Consider the following 24,718-nt stretch of genomic DNA (forward strand, 5'->3'; position numbering starts at 1 on the left):
TAAACAGAAACACAAAAGCTGTAGGTTTTACTGTAGATTTGATGCAGCTTTTTGTTTGTTTGTTTGTTTGCTTAACGCCCAGCCGACCACGAAGGGCCATATCAGGGCGGTGCTGCTTTGACATTTAACATGCGCCACACACAAGACAGAAGTCGCAGCACAGGCTTCATGTCTCACCCAGTCACATTATTCTGACACCGGACCAACCAGTCCTAGCACTAACCCCATAATGCCAGACGCCAGGCGGAGCAGCCACTAGATTGCCAATTTTAATGGCTGCTCCGCTGATGTAATGTTCAAATGTAACATAGCACACGTATTACCGTAGCCCAAATGTGCGGTGTTCTAGTCGACATGTGGTGCTTTGTAAACCTTGTGTGTGCGTGGATGTGGAGGTGGACTCTTGGACGTCTTTTTGTTATTGGAATTATGGTTTTTGTTAATTTGTATTGCTGTTGTTGTGTGAGTGAGTTGTGAGTTGGCAGACTTGACTTGACGGATGACTGTTTGCGTTAGTGAGACTGTGTTTAGTATGCATTCTTATTCTTTTGATTGGAAATGAGTATTGTTACAACATAATTTCCATATGGATTAATAAATTTGAGTTGAGTTGAGTTGAGTTGAGTTGAGTATTCACACGCCCTTTCTTTGGCTTCGACACATCCGGTTTTGTTGCTTCATGTTCCTGTTACATAAAGTTATCCACTTATTTGATCATGAGCAACAACCTCCCGCATCCACTTAAACCACACAAATTTATGATCAGCATTATCAATTGTTGCATGCATTAGACATTTTCAACTAATTCTGCATAAGCTCAAGTTCAAGTTCAAGTTTCATTAGTCCATAACCCAGGGGGGCATTTTGAATAACTACTTCCATATAACTTCCAAAATGTGAGAAATTCTTTCAATTCATTACTACAGCGTTAGCATCAACAATTGTGCCATTTCCACGCTCACACATCAATCTCTTTCTTCTCTGTTCTTTTCCCTTGCCTTTATCTGCGCACCAAATTTCTACAAATATACAAAGAAAACAAACAGTAAAGTGTGTGGTGGGTTGGGTTATCATAGCATAACACCTGCATATACTTTTGACAATGCTTAACTAATACTTTCTTTCTTTCTTTTCTTTATTTGGTGTTTAACGTCATTTTCAACCACGAAGGTTATTTACTGCACATCCGGATACACAACAACTCTTCGGCATGTTGTTTCTTTCAACCACGCTAACATGGCCGCTGCGGTTGTCAACGAAATCACGTGGTTTGTTACCCGGATGTCCGACTTCGAGAATAAAGGGGCAGTGGTGGCGAGTATCCCTCAGACTGTGTGCTGCAGCTGTCGTCGCTGCCTGTCACACTTCGAATCCATTTCTGTCAAATACAATAGGACATAATACTTATTCCGATGGTTGGAAGCACAAAGAGACCGGAGAACAATCCTCCAGTATAATGTCATACTGTTCCAGATCTAACACGCTGTCAGTGCTCAAGACCACAAGTCACTCATTCTAGATCAAAACAACTATCTCTTTGAATTAGAAACATGCTAAATGCATCCATAAATATCATGATGAAAATAGCAGAAGTGAATAGTCAAGAAGTCACGGTAGAAGTAGCGTACAACAACAAAACTATAATAAATGGGCATTGGAACTATGGCATTTTAATTGCTAGCTCCGCAATGCAAGTGCACATTGGAATACCCAAATCAGTCAGAAAATCAGTGTTGTCGTTGTAAATTCCCATACACCTATTGAGAGAGTCATTTCAGACCGGAACGCAAAACTGCCAACAACAAAAATGAAACAAACAAACCAACTTACTGTTGCTTCGGATAGTTGAACACGTCGGCAGCAGCAGCTGCTCTCATCGCCATTTAGTTTCCCCGACAAAGGCCAGGGAAATGATACAATAAGCTTAGTTCTGATTGGTTAACCGCAGTCAGGATTACAAAAGGGTGAACGCGATTGGCTAATGGACATAGAGCGCTAAACCATGCAAACTCGTTTTGAGGCTTGCAAGGAAGTAAGTCCAGTGCAAACCTGACAAGTCGCGTAAGGCGAAAATACAATATTTAGTCAAGTAGCTGCCATTTTTCAGCAAGACCGTATACTCGTAGCATCGTCAGTCCACCGCTCATGGCAAAGGCAGTGAAATTGACAAGAAGAGCGGGGTAGTAGTTGCGCTAAGAAGGATAGCACGCTTTTCTGTACCTCTCTTTGTTTTAACTTTCTGAGCGTGTTTTTAATCCAAACATATCATATCTATATGTTTTTGGAATCAGGAACCGACAAGGAATAAGATGAAAGTGTTTTTAAATTGATTTGGACAATTTAATTTTGATAATAGTTTTTATATATTTAATTTTCAGAGCTTGTTTTTAATCCGAATATAACATATGTATATGTTTTTGGAATCAGCAAATGATGGAAAATAAGATAAACGTAAATTTGGATCGTTTTATAAATTTTTATTTTATTTTACAATTTTCAGATTTTTAATGACCAAAGTCATTAATTAATTTTTAAGCCACCAAGCTGAAATGCAATACCGAACCCCGGGCTTCGTCGAAGATTACTTGACCAAAATTTCAACCAATTTGGTTGAAAAATGAGGGCGTGACAGTGCCGCCTCAACTTTCACGAAAAGCCGGATATGACGTCATCAAAGACATTTATCAAAAAAATGAAAAAAACGTATGGGGATATCAATCCCAGGAACTCTCATGTCAAATTTCATAAAGATCGGTCCAGTAGTTTGGTCTGAATCGCTCTACACGCACGCACACACACACACACACACACATACACACACACATACACACACACATACACCACGACCCTCGTTTCGATTCCCCCTCGATGTTAAAATATTTAGTCAAAACTTGACTAAATATAAAAACCAAAAGTCCCTGGACTTGCTTCCATTTGCCGATTTTTATCCTTCGATTACATTTTTTTTAGTGGACTTACTTCTTCAAAAAGTCCATAAATATTGATCGCACATCTTAGAAATTTTGACACAAGATGCGCAGTTTTCCCCTCTGCATTATGATATGAAAATCTCATTTTTACCAAATTTGGACTTACTGCCTGCTGCCAATACACGACAGATCTCCCTCTCTTTCTCTCTCTCTCTCTCTCTCTCTCTCTCTCTCTCTCTCTCTCTCTATCTCTCTAGCTCTCTCTCTCTCTCTCTGAGATCACAACATCAAGTAAAAAAACAAACAAATAAGTAGAAGCGCAATGCCAACGCGCTTCATACCCCCAGCGAACGACAAATCGCCTCTCCCACTCTATCTCTCTCTCTCTCTCTGTCTGTCTGTCTCTCAGTCTCTCCTCTCTCCTACTCTCTCTCTTTCTCTCTCTCCCTCCCTCTGTCTCTCTGTGTCTTTCTCTCACACACACACACACACACACACACACACACACACACACACACACACACACACATACACACACACACAAGCAAGCAAGCGCTCTCCCTCTTATTTCTCTCTCTCTCTCTTTTTCTCTCTCTCTCTCTTTTTTTTCTCTCTCTCTCTCTCATTCCCTATCTCTATCTCTCTCTTTTTCTCTCTCTTTCTCTCTCTTTCACACATACACACACACGCACGGACAGAGGACGTTCCTAACAGCATTTAATGGCCCTGTCACACGACCGTTTTAAAGCCTGCGTATGCCGACGTATGGGACATTTGAATAAGTACGCTGGCGTACGTCGAATACGTTATGGGTACTTTATGGGTACGCTTTGTATACGTTAAGAGGACGCTGAAGCACGCTGGCAATACGTCGTAGTACGCTGAGCACGCAGCAAAGTTTTGTGCATGCACAAAACTTTGCTGCGTGCTCAGCGTACTACGACGTATGCCAGCGTGCTTCAGCGTCCTCTTAACGTATACAAAACGTACCCATAAAGTACCCATAACGTATTCGACGTACGCCAGCGTACTTATTCAAATGTCCCATACGTCGGCATACGCAGGCTTTAAAACGGTCGTGTGACAGGGCCATAAAGAAACACTTATTTCATCCTATAAGCAAACCTGGCTTGAAAATGTACAAGGAAGTAAACGTTTCTCTCTGTACAGAACCTTCAAATCAACCCTAACATTATCCAACTATTTAAGTGATTTGAAACATATTAAAGCTAGACATCTTCTGATTAGACTTAGATTGGGAGTATCTCCTCTGAAAGTGCATCGATTTCGCTTGAATTTAAATGCAACCTCCGCTGATTTATCTTGTCCATTGTGGCAGTGTGGAAGATGAAGTCCACTTTGTTTTAGTATGCCCTAAATATGCGGAGTTAAGAGAATATTATATTCCACGAAAATACACTAGAATCCCATCATTGTTTAAATTAACCATGCTTTTTTCAAACACTAGTAAGCCGCTATTGCTACGTTTTTCTACATTGGTCATGAAAGCGCCTTCCATTCGTAATCCATAATCCGTAAACGAAACAGGGTGATACTCCCTTACAAAGCACACACGCGCTCGTAAACAAACACTCACAGACACACACCATTCATATGACCACACGCAAACACAAACACCCATGTTCGCGCAAGTGTGTGAAAAGCACACCGGAATTATTATAATAGGATTATATATATAGATAAGTAAGATGTTCTTGTTTTTGTTTACTATGTGCATTTGTATGCTGGTGCTTGAGATGTGCTCATCTCCATGAAAAGGGCCCAAGGCCTACTCATTAAAACATTCAGACTTCTCTCTCTCTCTCTCATAAAATTATGATATGCATAAAATTATATCCGAAACTCTACCCCAAACCATTTGTTCAAAGTTTTCTTTGAAGAATTCACACCACCTTATGAAATGTAACACTCCTCTTCCTAGGATAGACTTATTTAAGTCTAGTCTAGTTTATTCCGGTTGCTGTCACTGGAACGCTCTTCCGAATGCCTTACGGGAAGCTACCAGCACAGATTCTTTCAAAAACAAATATATATCCCATTTAATGAAAATAGTATATTCTTGATTGTTATGTCCTTTGTGACACAGTCACTCACTTTTGATTTATTGTTTTGTTCACGAAATTATGATGTTCTGCATAATATCCATTGTCTTGCAGAGTTGATGTACTATTGCATAGTATTCTGACTCTAATTGACTTGCAAATGTTTGCTTTGCACCTTGTCATGAACATTTATAAACTACAATGTTTCATATAATGCACTTATGTACATAAACTTATACTGTTTTACTAATTATGTAAGTATGTAGTAGTAGTTATTATAGTAGATTTAGTCCCTCTTTAGGGCGAGGGCCAGATGCAAAAAAATATACCAATGCTTATTCTGTTACCCTCGTAAAATAAAGAATTGTCATTGTCATTGTCATTGTCATTGTCATTGTCTGTCTTTCTCTCTCACCATCTCTCTCTCTCTCTCTCTCTCTCTTTTTCTCTCTCTCTCGCTCGGAGACCACGACATCAAGTGCATCCACTGACGGAAGTATCACTGTGTTCTGCCGATGTTTTCTTTGAACTCGGGTTTGTTAAAAACAACGGCAGAACACAGTAAGGGAAGTTGCTGTGTTCTGCCGTTGTTTTTTGAGAACTTAAATCGGTTTAAATGGACTTACTTTATGAAATCTCAGGAACTAAACGTCATTGAGACCTAAAATTTACTGACAAAATGCGCGCTGATGTGCTCATAATGATGACATAAAAATCTCATTTTTGACAAAAATGGACTTGCTGTGTTTTGTCAGAGGAGGGCAGACTGCTATGTTCAGACTATGCTCATGTGAAGTTACAGCGTGCCCGGTACACACGCCCTTATCGGCACATCATCGACTACGAGTGTTCTCTGGACAAGCTGTTTAAAGGCCGTGAAAGGTGAATGCTCGCCCTAATAGGCTTGAGGTTTGCTGGCCGATGTGAATGCGTGATATATTGTGTAAAAAATTCCATCTCACACGGCAGAAATTAATATGTAAATCGCCGTGAGCTCTTGTGAGAAACGGCGATTAATAAATGTCCATTATTATTATTATTATTATTATTATTATTATTAATGCATTTTTGCGAGTATTTCTAGCTCTTCTGCGGTGCAGTAGGCCCTATTGACGATGAAGGTGTCCAAGATCTCAGGAGATGCGTATGTAACCGCTAGGTATTCAGTCAAATCCGTGTAAGAGGCTTTCAACTGACGGGGACAACCAAGCCACCATTATGCACCGACTTGACATAGATCAACAGACGTGCCTTTAGAATAAGGTATGTGCAGAGGTGCCTCATCTGAACAGACAACTAAAGCTTGATGTTTCCGTCACACTTTGTCTTTTAGATCTTCATGGGATATACAGGTTACAACACTCGTGATTTTTTATATGGCTTGTATTTCAGTCAAGACCCAGCGGGAATATCAAAGGGACTCACTCACCAGAGGCTCGTGAGTCTCTTGATATTCATCCGCTGGGTCTTGACTGAAATACAAGCCATATAAAAAACCACTCGTGTTGTAACCTATACATATATCACGCATGATCTGCACAATACCTTTTGTGCAATTCATAGTATTGATTGAGTATACTGTGCCTGGTACGCCAACTAGTTACACAATGCAGTCTACAATTTCCAGTGGTGCAATGGATACACTTGTGTGGAGGTCGAGATGTTTTATTCTCAAGGTGTTAGGAGTGTGATTCGGTGCAGCTTTTCAGTTACACATGTACATTGAGTAGAGACAAGACAGTCTTTGTCCTTCATGTTTAATGCAAGCAAAATTGCTCTCTCTCTCTCTCTCTCTCACTCTTTACTCTCTCTATCTCTTTCTCTTTTCCTCTCTCTCTCTCTTTATTCTCTCTCTCCCTTTCTCAATCTATCTCTCTCTCTCTTTCTCACTCTCTCTCGCTCTCTCTCATTCTAACTCTCTATCTCTCTCTCTCCCTCTTTCTCCATTTCTCACTCTCTCTTTCTCACTCTCTCTCTCGCTCTCTGTGTGAATAATGTGAATATCTGTTTAGAACTAATGTAAACAAAGCAAATATTATTGCAACAAATTTCGCATCCGGACAAACATTCATTCACTCACGTTCAAACTTTACAGGCACTTCACTTGGCTGTCTTATATTTTACTGGGGTCACGTGACTGGTGTGATAAGCAAGTTGCATGAAAGTCAGGTCATGTTCAATAACTAGGAATGACAATTTTACTTCCTTACTTGATTCAGTTTGTCTTGAAGCTATAGAAACACTACTACTTAGAGATTTCAATATTGATCCATAAAAACAAAACAAACGATTGTCCGACAAATTTAATCTGTGTTACATTTTTATCCTAATAATTTCCTCGCAACAGTTTCAGGTGCTGGACCAACCATTAGCCTCGTGAACTGTCCGACTGATTTTGTGCCTACTCCAGACACATTTAACTGCACATGTGCAGCAGAAAATGTCGACAGCTCCACTTTCTCGATCCTGTGGAAAGATCCTGCAGGAAGCACAGTCACACAGAGCCATGGAAATGAGAAAACGCTGCTGTTGCATTTTAGTGCAGTCAGATCATCTTTCAACACAAAGCAATATCAGTGTGAATTGCTTCACGATTATGGATCGCACAAGTTGACATACTCACCGAAGATAGCAGGCAAGACCACATTTTTTTTCTGTCGAAAATAGAATTTCAACTTTCTGACTGAATAGAATATACGCACATTTGACAGGACAAACTTGAACCTGTATCTGATCATTGATATGGAATGTGTCCTTGTAAAGAGAGGTGCAGCTACCATTCAAAATTTTAAACTGTTAGTGTAACACTAGTGGCCATACAATTCAAACCATGGACACACAAATCTGTGTATTTAAACACGGAAACACTCCTTTAAAGCGTACTTTGTTTTTTCGCATTGAAACAGAGCCCCCCTCAAAGCCCTACCTGAGGAATTGCCCCGAAGTGCCTTCGGAAAAGAACGCAAGCTGCACGTGCATGACGTCAACTCTCGGCCTGCCTCCAGCCTTGCTGACATGGGAGGATTCCAAAGGATTAACAGTCAAACTTACAGAGTCGGAAACACTGGTGACACTACCTTTCACCGCTGTCCCCGATTCGTATAGTGAGGGGGACTACCGCTGTGTTGTCACTCAGATTCTTACAGGAGTCAACATGTTCGTCTCGTATAAACCACCACTAATAGGTATGTATATTTATAACACAAATATGAAAAACTAGTGTCCCAACAAAATTACATAACATTTGATGCTCATGCGGCTTTTGATAAAAGTATTGATAAAAAGAAAAAAACAAGTAAAATTTGCACAACAAACTTTCAAGCTACGGAGACTCGGATTTCCAGGCGAATTTAACAAAGACACAACTCACTCTTTTTACATTTAGTCAAGTTATGACCAAATGTTTTAACATGGACGGGGAATCGAGACGAGGGTCGTGGTGTATGTGTGTGTGTGTGTGTGTGTGTGTGTGTGTGTGTGTGTGTGTGTGTGTGTGTGTGTGTGTGTGTGTGTGTGTGTGTGTGTGTGTGTGTGTGTGTGTGTATGTGTAGAGCGTTTCCGAGAAAACTACTAGACCGATTATTATGAAACTTCACATGAGATATCCTGAGTATAATATATCCTCAGAGCATTTTTTCTTTTTCATGTTAATTGTATTTGATGACGTCATATTCGGCTTTTTGTGAAAGTTGAGGCAGCACTGTCACGCCCTTATTTTTTAAACTAAATTGATTGAAAGTTTAGTTAAGCTATATTCGACAAAGGCCGGACTTTGGTATTGCTTTTCACATTGGAGGCTTTAAAATCAATTAATGAGTTTGGTCATTAAAAATCTGAAAATTGTAATTAAAATTGTTTTTGTTTAAAAACAATCAAACAATAATTTCATCTTATATTTCATCATTTACTAATTCTAAAAACATATAAATATGTCATATTTGGATTAAACACAAGCTCTGAAAATTAAAAATATTAAAATTTTTCTGACAGATTTCGAGCTGGTCCATTTTTGAAGTCGACTGATTCGATCGACTGTCCTCCGTACATGCAGCAGACGACAGTGTCAGTTCAGTACCGAAATGAACAGTTTTCGCATATTTCAGGAAGATTACGATGTAAATAGAAAACGCGAAGGCTTAAAAACATTCTTACCATGTAATCATAGCACCAACCTCCCAGAAGAATGCAGATACATTGCGAGAAATAACATGCCAACTTTATGTTTGCGAATGAGCGAACCATTGTGTCACTTTGACATCAGGGGACGTCACTAAGTTGCTTGGGGTTTGTTCTTTTTGTGGGAGCATAAAAACTTCTGTTACATATTTTTCTACCAATAATCAACTGAATATTAACCTTCGCCGGTCGTCGTGGTTCCGTGTGGACCCAGAAGGGTGTTTAATTGCAAATATCTCTTAAACCAGTCGGACATTTTTAATGAGCTTTTCAGATTGCCCCAGACACCTAAAAAGCTCTTATGTCCTAAAAGATCATTAAATTTCAGCGAGAAGTAATTTATAAAGCAAAGGTCAGATTTAGACTACACACGGAAGACATCGTGGAGTCGTGCGCGGACCCATGTTTCTCAAACTGAAGGAACTTACATAAAATCTAAGGAGAGAAGTCACAAACCTTCAGGTATTGGCTCTAAACATCATTTTCTACGATCTGTTTAATTTTGGAGTTAATAAGCAAGTCGCGTGAAGCGAAATTAATACATAACAATGTGGGTCCACACGGCCCCACGACGTCTACAGAAGGGTATTCACGTTTTTCCTTTTTTGAGAAGCTTTTGTCCGCACGGTAATATAATTACATTAATAATTTAAATTAATTACTTATCGCGGAAATTTAACCACGGCGTCTACGGAAGGGGATGCACGTTTTTGCTTCTTTGGAAAGTATGGGTCTACGGAAGGGTATGCATATTTTTCCTTCTTTGAGAAGCATGGGTCCGCACGGCCCCACGATGTCTTCTGTGTGTAGTCGATAACCCGGTCGGGCGAAGGTTAAAGGCACAGTACGCCTCCCGTAAACCATCACAGATACTGTCATGCTTTTACACACAGTACAAACACCCTTCTATTTAAACGCTCACCGAACGGGAACATCCTAGGTGCTCTACGTAAAGAGCGAGCATTTTTTAAAGAATTCATTTTGCGGATTGTCTCCTCTCAAAATCGGACCGTGGTGCGTTTGGGCGCTAGACCTAACTTTTAAAATCTAAATAATAAATTGACAGCTTGTTACACAAACATTCTTAAATCAGAAAAGAATTCTTTTTTTCATCAAGACAAGATCAGTACAATTCGAAGTTTTGAAAGTTTGAAAAAAGAAAAGCCCGGAAGCAGGGTCACGCAAGGGTCGTAGCAGACGACGGTTTATGCCTATCACCAGTTCCTCTGAACAGTCAAAAAAACATCGCTAGAGTACTTGTGAATCACAGCCGTTTGTTTCGTATAAATTCAGAGGTACAAATGATAATAACGTGCTATTGCAGATAAGCTGACAGCGAGTCGCATTCAAATTACAAACCGACGACTACATTGTGAAAAAAGGAAACTGGATCACAAGGGTTCACGATGGCTCAGGGGTAAGATAAACCACGCAAAAATGAATTCTTTGAAAATTGCTCGCTCTTTACGGAGGGCACCTAGGATGTTCTCAAGCGGTGAGTGTTTAAATGAAAGGGTGTTTGTACTGTGTATAAAAGCCTGACAGTATCTGTGATGATTTACGGGAGGCTCACTGTGCCTTTAAAGTGAAACTGTATGCTTGTGGGTACATTAAGCATAACTGTAACTCACACTGTTAGTGGCTAATCGATGAAATGGTGCAGAGGGTCATCATATCGTAAAATGCATGGTCGGCGATTAAAACGTCAATACCCGCGACATTTTCATATGTCTCAAGTCCATTACAGTATAGCGTTCGTGGGATACCTCCAGCTTCGCTGGAATAACAATTAAGTAGAAAGTGCAACGCCAAGGCACTGCATACCCCAGCGAAAGACAAACCTCTCTCTTACTCTCTCTCAAACACACACACACACGAACACACACACACGCGTTCACGCACACGCACACACACACACACACACACACACTTACACACACACACACACATACACACACACACACACGCACACACACACACACACACACACTCACACACACACCCCAAGTTACACACGTACACACTCACTCACTCTCACACACACTTCATACACACAAAACACACCCCCATACGCACATATAGACAGACGGACATACACACCTTTACAAACAAATACACTTACGCACACGCACATACACACACCCACCCACTCTCTCTCTCTCTCTCTCTCTCTCTCTCTCTCTCTCTCTCTTTCTTATACAAACAGACACACACCCACACACACACGTCGTGTTCTTGTCGTGTTGGACGGTCACATGCATATAAACAAACTGGTAGACTATAAATGAAGCAGACACAGGCATGGAGGGTTAGCGTGCTATTTATTCCGCCATGATTCTCCCGGAATCCCCAGCAACATCTTACGTCAGGGTTCTTGCATTTTGACAATAGAACACGGTTTTCAATGACGTCATAACATTACATCCCCCTTACTTCACGCCTTTTTATATTTAGTCAAGTTTTGACTAAATATTTTAACATCGAGGGGGAATCGAAACGAGGGTCGTGGTGTATGTGCGTGTGTGTGTGCGTGCGTGTGTCCGTGTGTGCGTGTGTGTGTGTGTGTAGAGCGATTCAGACTAAACTACTGGACCGATCTTTATGAAATTTGACATGAGAGTTCCTGGGTATGAAATCCTTGAACGTTTTTTTCATTTTTTTGATAAATGTCTTTGATGACGTCATATCCGGCTTTTCGTGAAAGTTGAGGCGGCACTGTCACGCCCTCATTTTTCAACCAAATTGGTTAAAATATTGGTCAAGTAATCTTCGACGAAGCCCGGACTTCGGTATTGCATTTCAGCTTGGTGGCTTAAAAATTAATTAATGACTTTGGTCTTTAAAAATCGGAAAATTGTAAAAAAAAATTAAAATTTATAAAACGATCCAAATTTACGTTCATCTTATTCTCCATCATTTTCTGATTTCAAAAACATATAAATATGTTATATTCGGATTAAAAACAAGCTCTGAAAATTAAATATACTGTTCAAAAAAAGAAACGCATAGTTGCTACTTGCCAAATTTGTTTTATTTTTCGAAAAAATTAACAGAAAATCCAATATTTAGATTATTTGTTTGAAATTTGGTATGGACACAGTTGAATGCACACACAGTTCATTTGCATCTTCAAATCAATCAGTCAATCAATACGATTGGGTGCCGAGGCTGTCAAGTCAGTAGGGGATGTGACTGCCTTGAGCAGCAACAACTGCCCGGCACCTTCTGGGCATGGACTGGATCAGATGCCGGATATCTTGCTGTGGGATGGTGTCCCACTCCTCCTGAAGTGCCTGCAATAGATCGCGGTGATTTGCCGGCGCTTCTTCTCGCCTGCGCACACGTCTGTCCAATTCATCCCAGAGGTGTTCTATCGGGTTCATGTCTGGCGACATGGATGGCCAGGGAAGCACCTGGACATGGTGGTCGGTGAGGAACTGGGTGGTGAGTCGTGCTGTGTGCGGGCGAGCGTTGTCCTGCTGGAATATGGCATCCTGGTCAGCCAGAATAGGAAGGGCGTGTGGGCGCAGAATTTCCTCCACGTATCGCTGGGCAGTTATGCGCCCTTGGACGTGCACCAGGGTGCTCCTTCCAGCAGTATTGATCGCCCCCCACACCATGACGCCTCCACCACCATGAACGGGTGCCTCATCCACACAGTTGGGCGCGTAACGTTCGTTTACTCTCCGGTAGACCCTCCTCCGACCATCATGTCGCTGGAGCAGGAAGTAGGACTCGTCGCTGAACCACACGTGTCTCCAGTGATTCCGGACGGTCCAGCGAAGGTGCTGGTTGCCCCACTGCACTCGGTTCTGGCGATGGCGGCGGGTGAGGACAGCTCCTCTGTGAGGTCTGCGAGCTCTCAAACCAGCTTCATGCAGGCGGTTCCGCACGGTCTGGTCCGATAATCGGTGTGGCCCGGGGAGAGCCTGGACAGAAGATGAGGCCGACAGGAAACGATTCCGGAGGTGGCGGAGCCGTATGAAGCGGTCGTGAGCAGCAGTTGTCGCCCTTGGTCTTCCCGCTCGTGGCAAGTCAGCAACGGAGCCAGTGGCTTGAAACCTGACCCACAGTCTACTGATGGTGCTCTGGGACACGTGGAAGTGCCTGGCGATTGCACTTTGACTTTGGCCTGCTTGTAAACGACCCAATGCAATTTGGCGGTCTTCTCTGCTCAATCGGGCCATCTTTCGTCGCTGAATTGTCGTCTGATTTCTTTGTGGCGAACAATCCGCTTTTATGGGTTTTGGAAGACATGGTGAGAGCTCAATATTCCCCGAGTTTCACGAGATTACACTGAAGCATGACGAGTGGTCATGCCAAATGAGCAATTTTGACATTGTAGCCACTGATAACGCATGCGTCACGTGCAGAGCTCACTTGTGGCAATGGACGAAAGGTCGACGACCAGATAAACATTTTCTGCAGTTTGGTGGATATCCTTGTAGCCATATAACTAAATTAACCAAATATTACAAGCTATGCGTTTCTTTTTTTGAACAGTATATATAAAAATTATTATCAAAATTAAATTTTCGAAATCAATTTAAAAACACTTTCATCTTATTCCTTGTCGGTTCCTGATTCCAAACATATATAGATATGATATGTTTGGATTAAAAACACGCTCAGAAAGTTAAAACGAAGAGAGGTACAGAAAAGCGTGCTATCCTTCTCAGCGCAACGAATACCCCGCTCTTCTTGTCAATTCCACGGGCACTGCCTTTGCCACGGGCGGTGGAGTGACGATGCTACGAGTATACGGTCTTGCTGCGTTGCGTTGCGTTCAGTTTCATTCTGTGAGTTCGACAGCTACTTGACTAAATATTGTATTTTCGCCTTACGCGACTTGTTACATTTAGACAAGTTTTGACTAGGGGGAATCGAGACGAGGGTCGTGGTGTATGTGTGTGTGTGTCTGTGCGTGTGTGTGTGTGTGTGTGTGTGTGTGTGTGGAGCGATTCAGACTAAACTCCTTGACCGATCTTTATGAAATTTTACATGAGAGTTCCTAGGTATGAAATCCCCAGACGTTTTTTTTTTTTTTTTGATAAATGTCTTTTATTACGTCATATCCGGCTTTTCGTGAAAGTTGAGGCGGCACTGTCACGCTCTCATTTTTCAACCAAATTGGTTGAAATTTTGCTCAAGTAATCTTCGACGAAGCCCGAACTTCGGTATTGCATTTCAGCTTGGTGGCTTAAAAATTAATTAATGACTTTGGTCATTAAAAATCTGAAAATTAATTTTTTTTTTTTAATAAAACGATTCAAATTTACGTTCATCTTATTCTCCATCATTTTTTTATTCCAAAAACATATAAATATGTTATATTTGGATTAAAAACAAGCTCTGAAAATTAAAAATATAATTTTTTTTAATCAACATTGAATTGTCGAAATCAATTTAAAAACACTTTCATCTTATTCCTTGTCGGTTCCTGATTCCAAAAACATATAGATATGATATGTTTGGATTAAAAACACGCTCAGAAAGTTAAAACGAAGAGAGGTACAGAAAAGCGTGCTATCCTTCTCAGCGCAACTACTAAACCGCTCTTCTTGTCAATTTCACTGCCTTTGCCATGAGCATGTTACGGTCTTGCTGAAAAATTGCATTGCGTTCAGTTTCATTCTGTGAGTTCGACAGCTTGACTAAATGTTGTAATTTCGCCTTACGCGACTTGTTTTACATTTAGTCAAGTTTTGACTAAATGTTTTAACGTAGAGGGGGGAATCGAGACGAGGGTCGTGGTGAATGGGTGTGTGTGTGTCTGTGTGTGTGTGTGTGTGTGTGTGTGTGTGTGTGTGTGTGTGTAGAGCGATTCAGAGAAAACTACTAGACCGCTCTTCATCAAACTTGACATGAGAGATCCTGAATATGGTATCTTCAGACATTTTTTTCTTTTTTTGATAAATGTCTTTGATGACGTCATATCCGGCTTTTCGTGAAAGTTGAGACTGTCACGCTTTCATTTTTCAACCAAATTGGTTGAAATTTTGGTCAAGTAATCTTCGACGAAGCCCGGACTTCAGTATTGCATTTCAGCTTGGTGGCTTAAAAATAATTTATGACTTTGGTCATTAAAAATCGGAAAATTGTAAACAATTTTTTTTTTATAAAACGATCCAAATTTATATTCATCTTATTCTCCATCATTTTCTGATTCCAAAAACATATAAATATGTTTTATTTGGATTAAAAACAAGCTTTGAAAATTAAAAATATAAAAATTATTATCAAAATTAAATTTTCCAAATCAATTTAAAAACACTTTTATCTTATTCCTTGTCGGTTTCTGATTCCAAAAACATATAGATATGTTATGTTTGGATTAAAAACACGCTCAGAAAGTTAAAACGAAGAGAGGTACAGAAAAGCGTGCTATCCTTCTCAGCGCAACTACTACCCGCTCTTCTTGTCAATTTCACTGCTTTTGCCATAAGCGGTGGACTGACGATGCTACGAGTATACGGTCTTGCTGCGTTGCATTGCGTTCAGTTTCATTCTGTGAGTTCGACAGCTACTTGACTAAATACGCGACTTGTTTTTCTTTTAGAAAACAAAGCAAATTAGCTCTTCAACGTAACTATGACTTTCATAAATGAAATAAGTATATGAGCCTGTGCCAAAACGTGCTTGCCAAAATGGGACATTTGGGGTTGAAAACCAAACTGGAAATAAAACTGTCTTATCTTTATACACTAATTGACTTTGTATAGTGTAACTATTTCCATAACCAAAAAGATAACTTGGGCTTTACTTTTTGCGAAAAAACTAAAAAACGCATCAACATAACTGTGTGTCAACTATAACGCGAGACACAGCATTTTCATAAGTATCTTTATAAGTTCTTAACTGATTTGCTTCAAATGTACTCAGCAAGTAAGATTTACATCCCAAAAGAGATTCATTGAGGAACTTCTAAAATGGACCTTGTATTTTGAAAAATAAGTCACCCATCACTGTGTCCTGAGTTACAGTTGACACACTTCAGTCACAAGAAATCCTGTAAAAAAATTAAAAACAGAGATGTTTCAAAGACTAGAATATTTTATTAAAACCATCATTTGCAACTCAAGCAAACCTCAAAATCAAAAGAAAAAGAAATCAAAGTAGAAAAACTAGTCCATGATGTGTCAACTGTAACGGGGTCAAGGAAGACATGAAAATGGCACTGTGTCTCATGTTCCGGTTGACACACAAAGTCAGGAACACACACTGTAATGTGACAAGAGAATAAGAAATGCCAAAATGCCAGGTGTTACATGCAGGAAGTGCAAAATAAGGATAAGATGTCTTCAAATGTACAAATTCATTGGAAAATGGATGGCAAGAATCTCAAAAACACAACAGAAAACTAACCAAAACATTCCCAAATAGTGACCAGTATATTTACACCATCAGCTTATACAGAAAGTTCCTGCAGTTAATGTTCGTGAACATTACATTCCAGTCTGAACGAGTCAAAAGTCATTAAACAAACAATTTTGCACTCAAAACTGGTTAAATAAAAATGAAAAATTAAAACGCAAGTTCATGGAGAAAACAAGGTAAAATTACAAACGCCCAAGGGAAATGTCAATCTCATGAATATCCTCCACATCCACACATTAAGTGTCACTTGCACTCTCAAATAGTCATGCACATAATCAAAGAAACACATGGCACACTAGCACCCTACAAAGGTAAATACAAGACTTGATCAATCACAAATTGGTAATCAGAGATTTAAAAAAAAATGTGCACCTCTACCAATAAATACACACAAGCATTCAAAGTACCACAATGTACAAGACTAGAGAAAATCACAGATCAGCTTTCACACATAGCTTTAGCTGCCAATGCCTACATGTAAAATAATATGATAATGATAACTGCAAAGTTCGTAAAATTGGCTTCCCCCATCAAATAAATTAATCTACTCGGGCTATGCATGATCAGCAAACTTGCCAGACTGTCACTGTCAGAAGGGAGTCAGACCAAACCAGATGCAGACCTGTTTACACTAAACCCGAGGCAAGAGTACTTTCCCAAAACGTTGAGTGTATTTTTCAAAAAGTTGGTGTACTTTGCAAGCAAAGCCATACGCGTGGGTGCAAACGTGTTTGTGTAAGAATAGCATGTCTTCTGTTCCTCTCCAAAGTTCGTTCATGGCAGACATCGTAGCGTTCAGGGTCCAGCTTTAGCCGTTGTCTGTACTCTTTGGATCGCTCGTTGTTCTGCTTCCGGACTCGTTCAGCCTGGGGTGACAATCTGACTTGCAGTCGCAGACCTTACAATCACGAAAAAGAAATGAGGCTCAAGTACAAGACAGAAAAATATTTGCCCACAGCACATCTAGAATCTAATGACATGTTCAAGTGCAGTTTCTACAGCACTCACCCCTGTCTCTTCTACCTCTCCCAGATAAATGTAACATTTCACTTTTAAGAGCAACAATACCACTTCTAACATCAGTCCTAAGAACTAAGACTGTACTGGATTTCCTACAAAGAGATGTGTCTAAGTTGACACAATCACCATAAATTAATATGCTTTCATCTGCAGAGTCATTTATTTACAAGGCTGGTAATTGAGGTAACTAAAAAAACAAGTAACAAAGGACATAAAACAATACTGTGTCCTTCCCAAGAAAAGTTACGGTCGACATGCATTCCTCGTAAATCAAAGCTACAAACATTAAACAAAAAAAAACCACAACCCTAAACTCTCAATTCCAAAAGTTAAAAGTAAAACGCAGACCTTAAATAGAAAAGAAAGGCATACGTATGTAAATGCATAGCTGTCCAAAAATACTTTGTGTCATTCGTAACCGAGACACAGTGAGAGTTACATGTCTTGCGTTACGATTGACGCAAGAAGATCCCCGAGTGGTCTTCTCGAAAAATATTTCACAACCAAACCAAGAACAAGTCGCTTAAGGCGAAAATACAACATTTAGTCAAGTAGCTGTCGAACTCACAGAATGAAACTGAACGCAATGCAATTTTTCAGCAAGACCGTATACTCGTAGCATCGTCAGTCCACCGCTCATGGCAAAGGCAGTGAAATTGACAAGAAGAGCGGGGTAGTAGTTGCGCTAAGAAGGATAGCACGCTTTTCTGTACCTCTCTTTGTTTTAACTTTCTGAGCGTGTTTTTAATCCAAACATATCATATCTATATGTTTTTGGAATCAGGAACCGACAAGAAATAAGATGAAAGTGTTTTTAAATTGATTTGGACAATTTAATTTTGATAATAGTTTTTATATATTTAATTTTCAGAGCTTGTTTTTAATCCGAATATAACATATATATATGTTTTTAGAATCAGCAAATGATGGAAAATAAGATAAACGTAAATTTGGATCGTTTTATAAATTTTTATTTTATTTTACAATTTTCAGATTTTTTAATGACCAAAGTCATTAATTAATTTTTAAGCCACCAAGCTGAAATGCAATACCGAACCCCGGGCTTCGTCGAAGATTACTTGACCAAAATTTCAACCAATTTGGTTGAAAAATGAGGGCGTGACAGTGCCGCCTCAACTTTTACAAAAATCCGGATATGACGTCATCAAAGGTATTTATCGAAAAAAAGAAAAAAACGTTCGGGGATATCATTCCCAGGAACTTTCATGTAAAATTTCATAAAGATCGGTCCAGTAGTTTGGTTTGAATCGCTCTACACGCACGCACACACACACGCACGCACGCACACACTCACACACACACATACACCACGACCCTCGTTTCGATTCCCCCTCTATGTTAAAACATTTAGTCAAAACTTGACTAAATGTAAAAACAAGTCCGAAAACTCATACATTACTTGCTAATCCAAGCGGAACCATTGTTTGCTGTTGCTATTGCTAGCCGTGAAAATGTTCAGTCGATCGTAACAAAGACATCACAGAATATGGATCGATCGTAACGAAGACCCAAACTGTCCCTGTGTCTTAATTCAACAAAAAAACAACCAGCGTGCTTCAACGAACTTTTTCAGTCCAGACAAATGCTTAAAATATGAAAGGAAGAATCACCCAGAACATATTCTTTGCTACTAGCTATAACACAGCGAATAAGTAAAAAACTTGAAGAATTTTGAGTCGATCGTAACTTTATGTCGATCGTAACGCTCATCAAACAGGAGACATGAAACGAAAACTTACCTTCCCAGCGAAAGTCGGCCATCCGTGTAGCAAAATGGAGTCCAACTGCGTGCGTGTAACGTTTTTGCTATTTATAACAGCAGCCCCGATACTTCCGCGGTCATTTAAAATAAGTTATTGGTTTAAACATAAGTTTATTTTAACAAAGGTTACAATCATGACATGTATACAAAGTTCACAGAAACAGCAACAAGCTAGAAGCTTATAGTGGTGTTCCTGCATGACATTACAACATAAGGCGGTAACGGGTGAAAAATTTGTCTCAATAAACCAAATCTATTAATAACGTAATGAACGTTGCATAATGATTATAAAGAAAGACAGTAAAGGAAGGAAGGAGGGAAAGAAGATGAATAAAAGAAGAGGGATGGGTAGGAGATGTGCAGAAGTTTAAGTTGTTGTCCGGCTTGTAGAGCATTTATTCTGACTTACCCAAAGCGGCCTGAACGTTCAATGAACGAGTGTACGGTGGAAAAATTTTTCCTGTTCAAATCTAAAGAATACTGTCTGTCTCCGTTTAAAAGGTGGGGGAGGTGAATTGTGTGATTAGGGAGGGTATGTATAGTTTCTTGACGTGCTTCGCGATAATTTGGACAATCGAATATGAAGTGTTGTACGGATTCGGACGGGAATCCACAGTCACAAGATGCATCTGTAGCAACGTGACGTCTCACTAGATCGTTATTGAGATCACTTATATATAACCTGAGCTTACAGTGAATTATTTGTGACATGCGATCTCCAGAATAAAAATAACACGGCGGACTTAAATCGTTTTTTGACAAAAAGTGCTTAAATTCACTTAGGGAATCACTCAGTTTTATATAGTCTGGTAAAGAATTCCAGAGTTGTGTAGTAGTTGGGAGAAATGAGTTTCTATATAATTCAGTTTTAAACGATGGAACTTTCCTGTCCTTTATCAACAATGTCAGTGCTTGGGGTAATAATCAGGTCGATACAGGTGGACGTATCTTCAGTTATCCGTGTGGGACTTGTAACTAGTTGCTTTAAGCTATTCAGATACAAAATGTCTGTGAGTTGCTTTGGTGGGTTGTCATTAAAATCGGAATTAAAATCACCAAGAATTATGAATTTGTGAGGGGTGGCCATAACTTGTTTAATAGAAGAATCGATCAGTTGCCAATAAGCAACAGGGGCACTAGGAGGCCGGTAAAACGAGCCTATCAATATAGTTTCTTGATTCAATTTGGTTTCGATCCATGTGGCGTCAAGGTTAGGAATCAAAAGATCTGTTCTCTCTTTACAGCATAAGTAATCTTTAACATATATTGCCACACCACCGTGTGCTCCGTCTGGTCTGTCTCTTCGCACAAGTGGATGGAAACCATTAATATTAAATTGGTCTTGCATCTTACCAGCAGGTAACCAAGTCTCAGATAAAGTTACTATGTCAAAATCTCTAATTTCACTTTCCACAATGTCAAGTTTGTTCCTCAAACTTCTGGTGTTTAAGTGTGCTACTATAAGTTCACCTTTTTCTAACGGAGAAACTGGTCCCGGATTCGGATTAATGTCCCCACATAACATCAGTTTCAAGACTAAAAAAACTAATATTACAAAACAAAACAGCGTACTTATAGGAATCGAGCGTACTTCACGGTTGCTAGTATTTACTGAGTCCTTTTCAGAATTATTTTGTCGCGATTCGTTGGGACTGTAACTATAGACGAAGTGTAGAGACCATAATACAATAGCTAAGTTCACACCATTTCCTCTTCTAACAACTATGGCTATTGCTATACAAGCATCAAGAACATTGTAAAATAATACTTTCTGTGAGAGAGTTGCCGCCTTGGAACAGAAACCACCGATTCTAGCCCTGGAAGTTAGAAAATCAACAGGCATTTAGGTAATGGCATCTCTGAAGTACATGCTTAAAATCCAGGGCCGAAACGGTGGTACTCTACCCCACGCCGAACAACGGGAAAAGTGGCTGCACAAGGGACAGAGGCTAGCTCTCACATAGCCTCTGGGGAAACAGAGCATGACTTTATACAGAACACAAGTAAGAAGGAGAGTAAGGAAGAATAAAGAATAAATGTGTTTTCAAGACAAAGTAAAGTAAATGGATACGAAGGTGATATGATTATCGGGTAAGTGAATAGGTCACACGGATGGCTGTGAAGACATTCTACGTCAAATACACAATATTGCATGTGTTATACAGCAGGGTGAAATATGAGTAGCATTTGAATTAGGCACAGCTATGTACATTATTTTGAGTATTAAAGTATTAAAGTATTAACACAAGAGTTGGACGATGTGGTGTAAGTTAAGTTGATGTAGCCGGTACGATCATGAAAAATGAGAAGGTAAAACGAAGTGACCATGGCAAGGGTGAAGACATATAAACAAAAGTATTATGCATTCACTATAAGACTATACATACTTGTATTACAACGATGTTGACAAAGCTTTGGATACATTACATGTTAACAGTGGTTTGACACGGCAAAGTCGAATCTAAGTATTTAAAGCAATGAAAAGATTCGCACGCGGGCATGCGTCGAAACACGACACTTACCCCCGGTCGTTCACATGCACACACACACACACACACACACACACACACGCACATACACACACACACGCACATACACACACGTACACATACCCAAGCACACATAACACTACCCCCACCCAATCATCCACGCACACACGCACACAAACGCGCGTGCGCGCACACACGCTCCACCCCCACAAACACACACAAACGTACACACGCTGGCACTCACACACACTCACAAACACACACACGTATCCACTCACACTCGGCGCACGTACACATACTATACGTATCATCAGTTCCGATATTTGGGGTGCGCATACACTTGTACCATAAAGCAAGACTGGTGTCAGTTCAGTTTCTTGGCACAGTGGCACGTACTAACGCGTGGTCAGAGTGGAGAATGCGCGCTCTATACACTGACCTGGGCAGGTGAGGGGAGTGGGGGAGGGGTTACAGGTATGATTCACAGGCACATGCACGTTGACTATGAGAAATGGTGTGATTGTGACAAGATGTACACTTCAAAACATGTGCAGCGTAAAGTTCAGTATTTGTCTCTTTATGTGTTGTATTCTTCATTTTCCTGCACACACACACACTCACACACACACACACACACACACACGCACGCACACACACACACACACACACACACACACACCTAGATGGATTGTGACGTGACCGTACAGTTAGTGAAGGAGAGAACTAGGTGACCAAGGCTGGCACCAAGGTTGGCACTACACCAAGGCTTCCAGTTCGCGCATGGTTGTGATGCGGTTTACTGTGTTGTGTTTCTTCACAAAGACGACTCCGTCTCTGCACCAAGTGTCGTCCAGCGACTTGCTCACTTTCAACTGGCGAGCTTTACTGGCCACGGCGGCGCGCGTCTTGGTAAGATCATCGTTGATGAAGATCTTTGACGCGCCTCGGGCCCCCCTGCCGTCGCGGGAAGGGAGCGCGGGCCAACTGGCGTCTGGGAAGAGCTTGCTGGAGTCCACGTCACGCAGGTTCCTCCGGGCCTTCATCAGGGTCGCCTTGCTGCGGTAAGACGTCAGCTTCACGATGATGGGGCGCTGAGAGGGCTGGCCAGGGGCAGGTTTCCTCCCGACGCGGTGACTCCGGTCGATGTCCACGTCCTTCAGGTCGACGCCAATGCTCTTCGCCACAATCTTGACGATGTTGTCTGTATTCTCGGACTCGAGCTCAGGGATTGGACTGATCCTAATGCAGTTTCGTCGGCTGTACTGCTCGAGGTCGTCGAACTGCTCCCTCAGCTGAAGGATCTCCTTGTCCTTGGCCGCTAATATGACCCGGAGGTCGGCTATCTCCTTCCTGACCTCAACCGCCAGGGCCTTGGATAAGAGTTCTATCAGTTCCGGATCAATAAGTGCGTTCTTGAGCTGTTCTTTTAGGTTGGACATATCTGGTGGTTGAATGGGGGCGTCCAATGCAGTGCTGTTCAAGTACGTAGGGTTAATGATTGTGGTTTCAGGGTCTGAATCAGACATGAAGCTATCACAAGGTCGCTTTGCCTCGCCGTCGTCAGATAGAGGAGATACAGCTGGTCGTTTGGCTGTCTCACGGTCGCGGTCGCGGTCCGGTGTCGACATAGAGAAGGATCGTACAGATATTCAGGTAATGTTTTCAAAAGAAAATGTTAACAGCAGGCGCCACTGTGACACTGCAAGAGTGTTGAAAGGGTATTGTCTACAGCAGGCGCCACTGTGACACTGCAAGAGTGTTGAAAGGGTATTGTCCACAGCTGGCGCCACTGTGACACTGCAAGAGTGTTGCAAGGGTATTGTCTACAGCTGGCGCCACTGTGACACTGCAAGAGTGTTGCAAGGTATTGTCCACAGCTGGCGCCACTGTGACACTGCAAGAGTGTTGAAAGGGTATTGTCTACAGCTGGCGACTGAAAACCGTGGCTCCGTGACACGTACGAGCGTGAATGTTGTTTAGCAATTGGTCAATAGGTCAGTAGGCCACACTGTTGACAATGAAAGGCGTGAAGCGTGCAGTGGTCTTTTACATTGCACGAGCAATATTTAGACTACAGATGACAGTTCATCCTTGACCCGAATCAGTTACACTTCAATTCGATTTTAGATTTTAGACAAAGAGAACTCACTTGCATCACATCAAAAATCACTGAGAATTGACCACATGTGTAGAACGTTTAGATGTGCACAATATCAGAGTCCATACTGCTTCCCTTGCACTGTAGTTTAACGAAAATCCTCACAGTCATCGAGCTCCGTTCAACCAACCGCCATTGCGACCTTCACCTAAGTTATTGAATATTGAGCGATCGTAACAAAAAGACATGAAAATTGCATTCAACCTAAAAACTTCTCAAAACTACTCAAAATACTTTTATTTTAAATCAATTGTTTGCAAATCAAATAAAACTTTTTATTTACTGCTGCTTACAACTTTCGGCTGCGATAATGACGTTCGTAGATTCGAAAATCGAGGGACGTATCGTGAGTTCGCTGGAGACACAGGGAGTTACGATCGCTATGGACGTTTTTGACGTCAAATATTTTGCCAATAAACATCTTTTTTTTCGTAGACATCATCTTTTCGTGGTAATTTAGGGTACATTTATCAATATTATGGGCACTGTTTCTAACTTGCCGACGGAGATTTCTGGACCGCGGACGAACAAAACACCATGTACGGAATGTCCCACTTTCAAGTCGCCGGATTTGCTCGCTTCGGCTAACATTTTAATTTTTTTCATGTAGGTGTAATGCATGCAAGCTTCTGAAACTGTCTTTGCTATGTCTTTAACATACATGCTTTCAAACTGTTCAGTGCTTTTTGCGATTGAAAGTGCGGTTGATGAACAGTAATGCA

The 24,718-nt window shown here is 40.8% G+C and overlaps 1 protein-coding gene across 2 annotated transcripts in view; it reads left to right on the forward strand.

Moving 5' to 3' along the window:
- The window catches only part of LOC138980546 (uncharacterized), a 44,288-nt gene that overhangs the window by 16,909 nt on the left and 2,661 nt on the right, over nucleotides 1-24,718 (forward strand). Inside the window, exons 3-4 of one of the 2 annotated variants that reach the window (XM_070353435.1) lie at nucleotides 7,341-7,628; nucleotides 7,900-8,178. In XM_070353435.1, coding sequence (XP_070209536.1) covers nucleotides 7,341-7,628; nucleotides 7,900-8,178 — 567 coding nt within the window. The remainder of the gene's footprint in view (nucleotides 1-7,340; nucleotides 7,629-7,899; nucleotides 8,179-24,718) is intronic. The other variant, XM_070353436.1, reaches the window with a different exon arrangement.

This window comes from Littorina saxatilis, linkage group LG11, assembly GCF_037325665.1.
Source record: "Littorina saxatilis isolate snail1 linkage group LG11, US_GU_Lsax_2.0, whole genome shotgun sequence".
Taxonomy (NCBI): Eukaryota; Metazoa; Mollusca; class Gastropoda; order Littorinimorpha; family Littorinidae; genus Littorina; species Littorina saxatilis.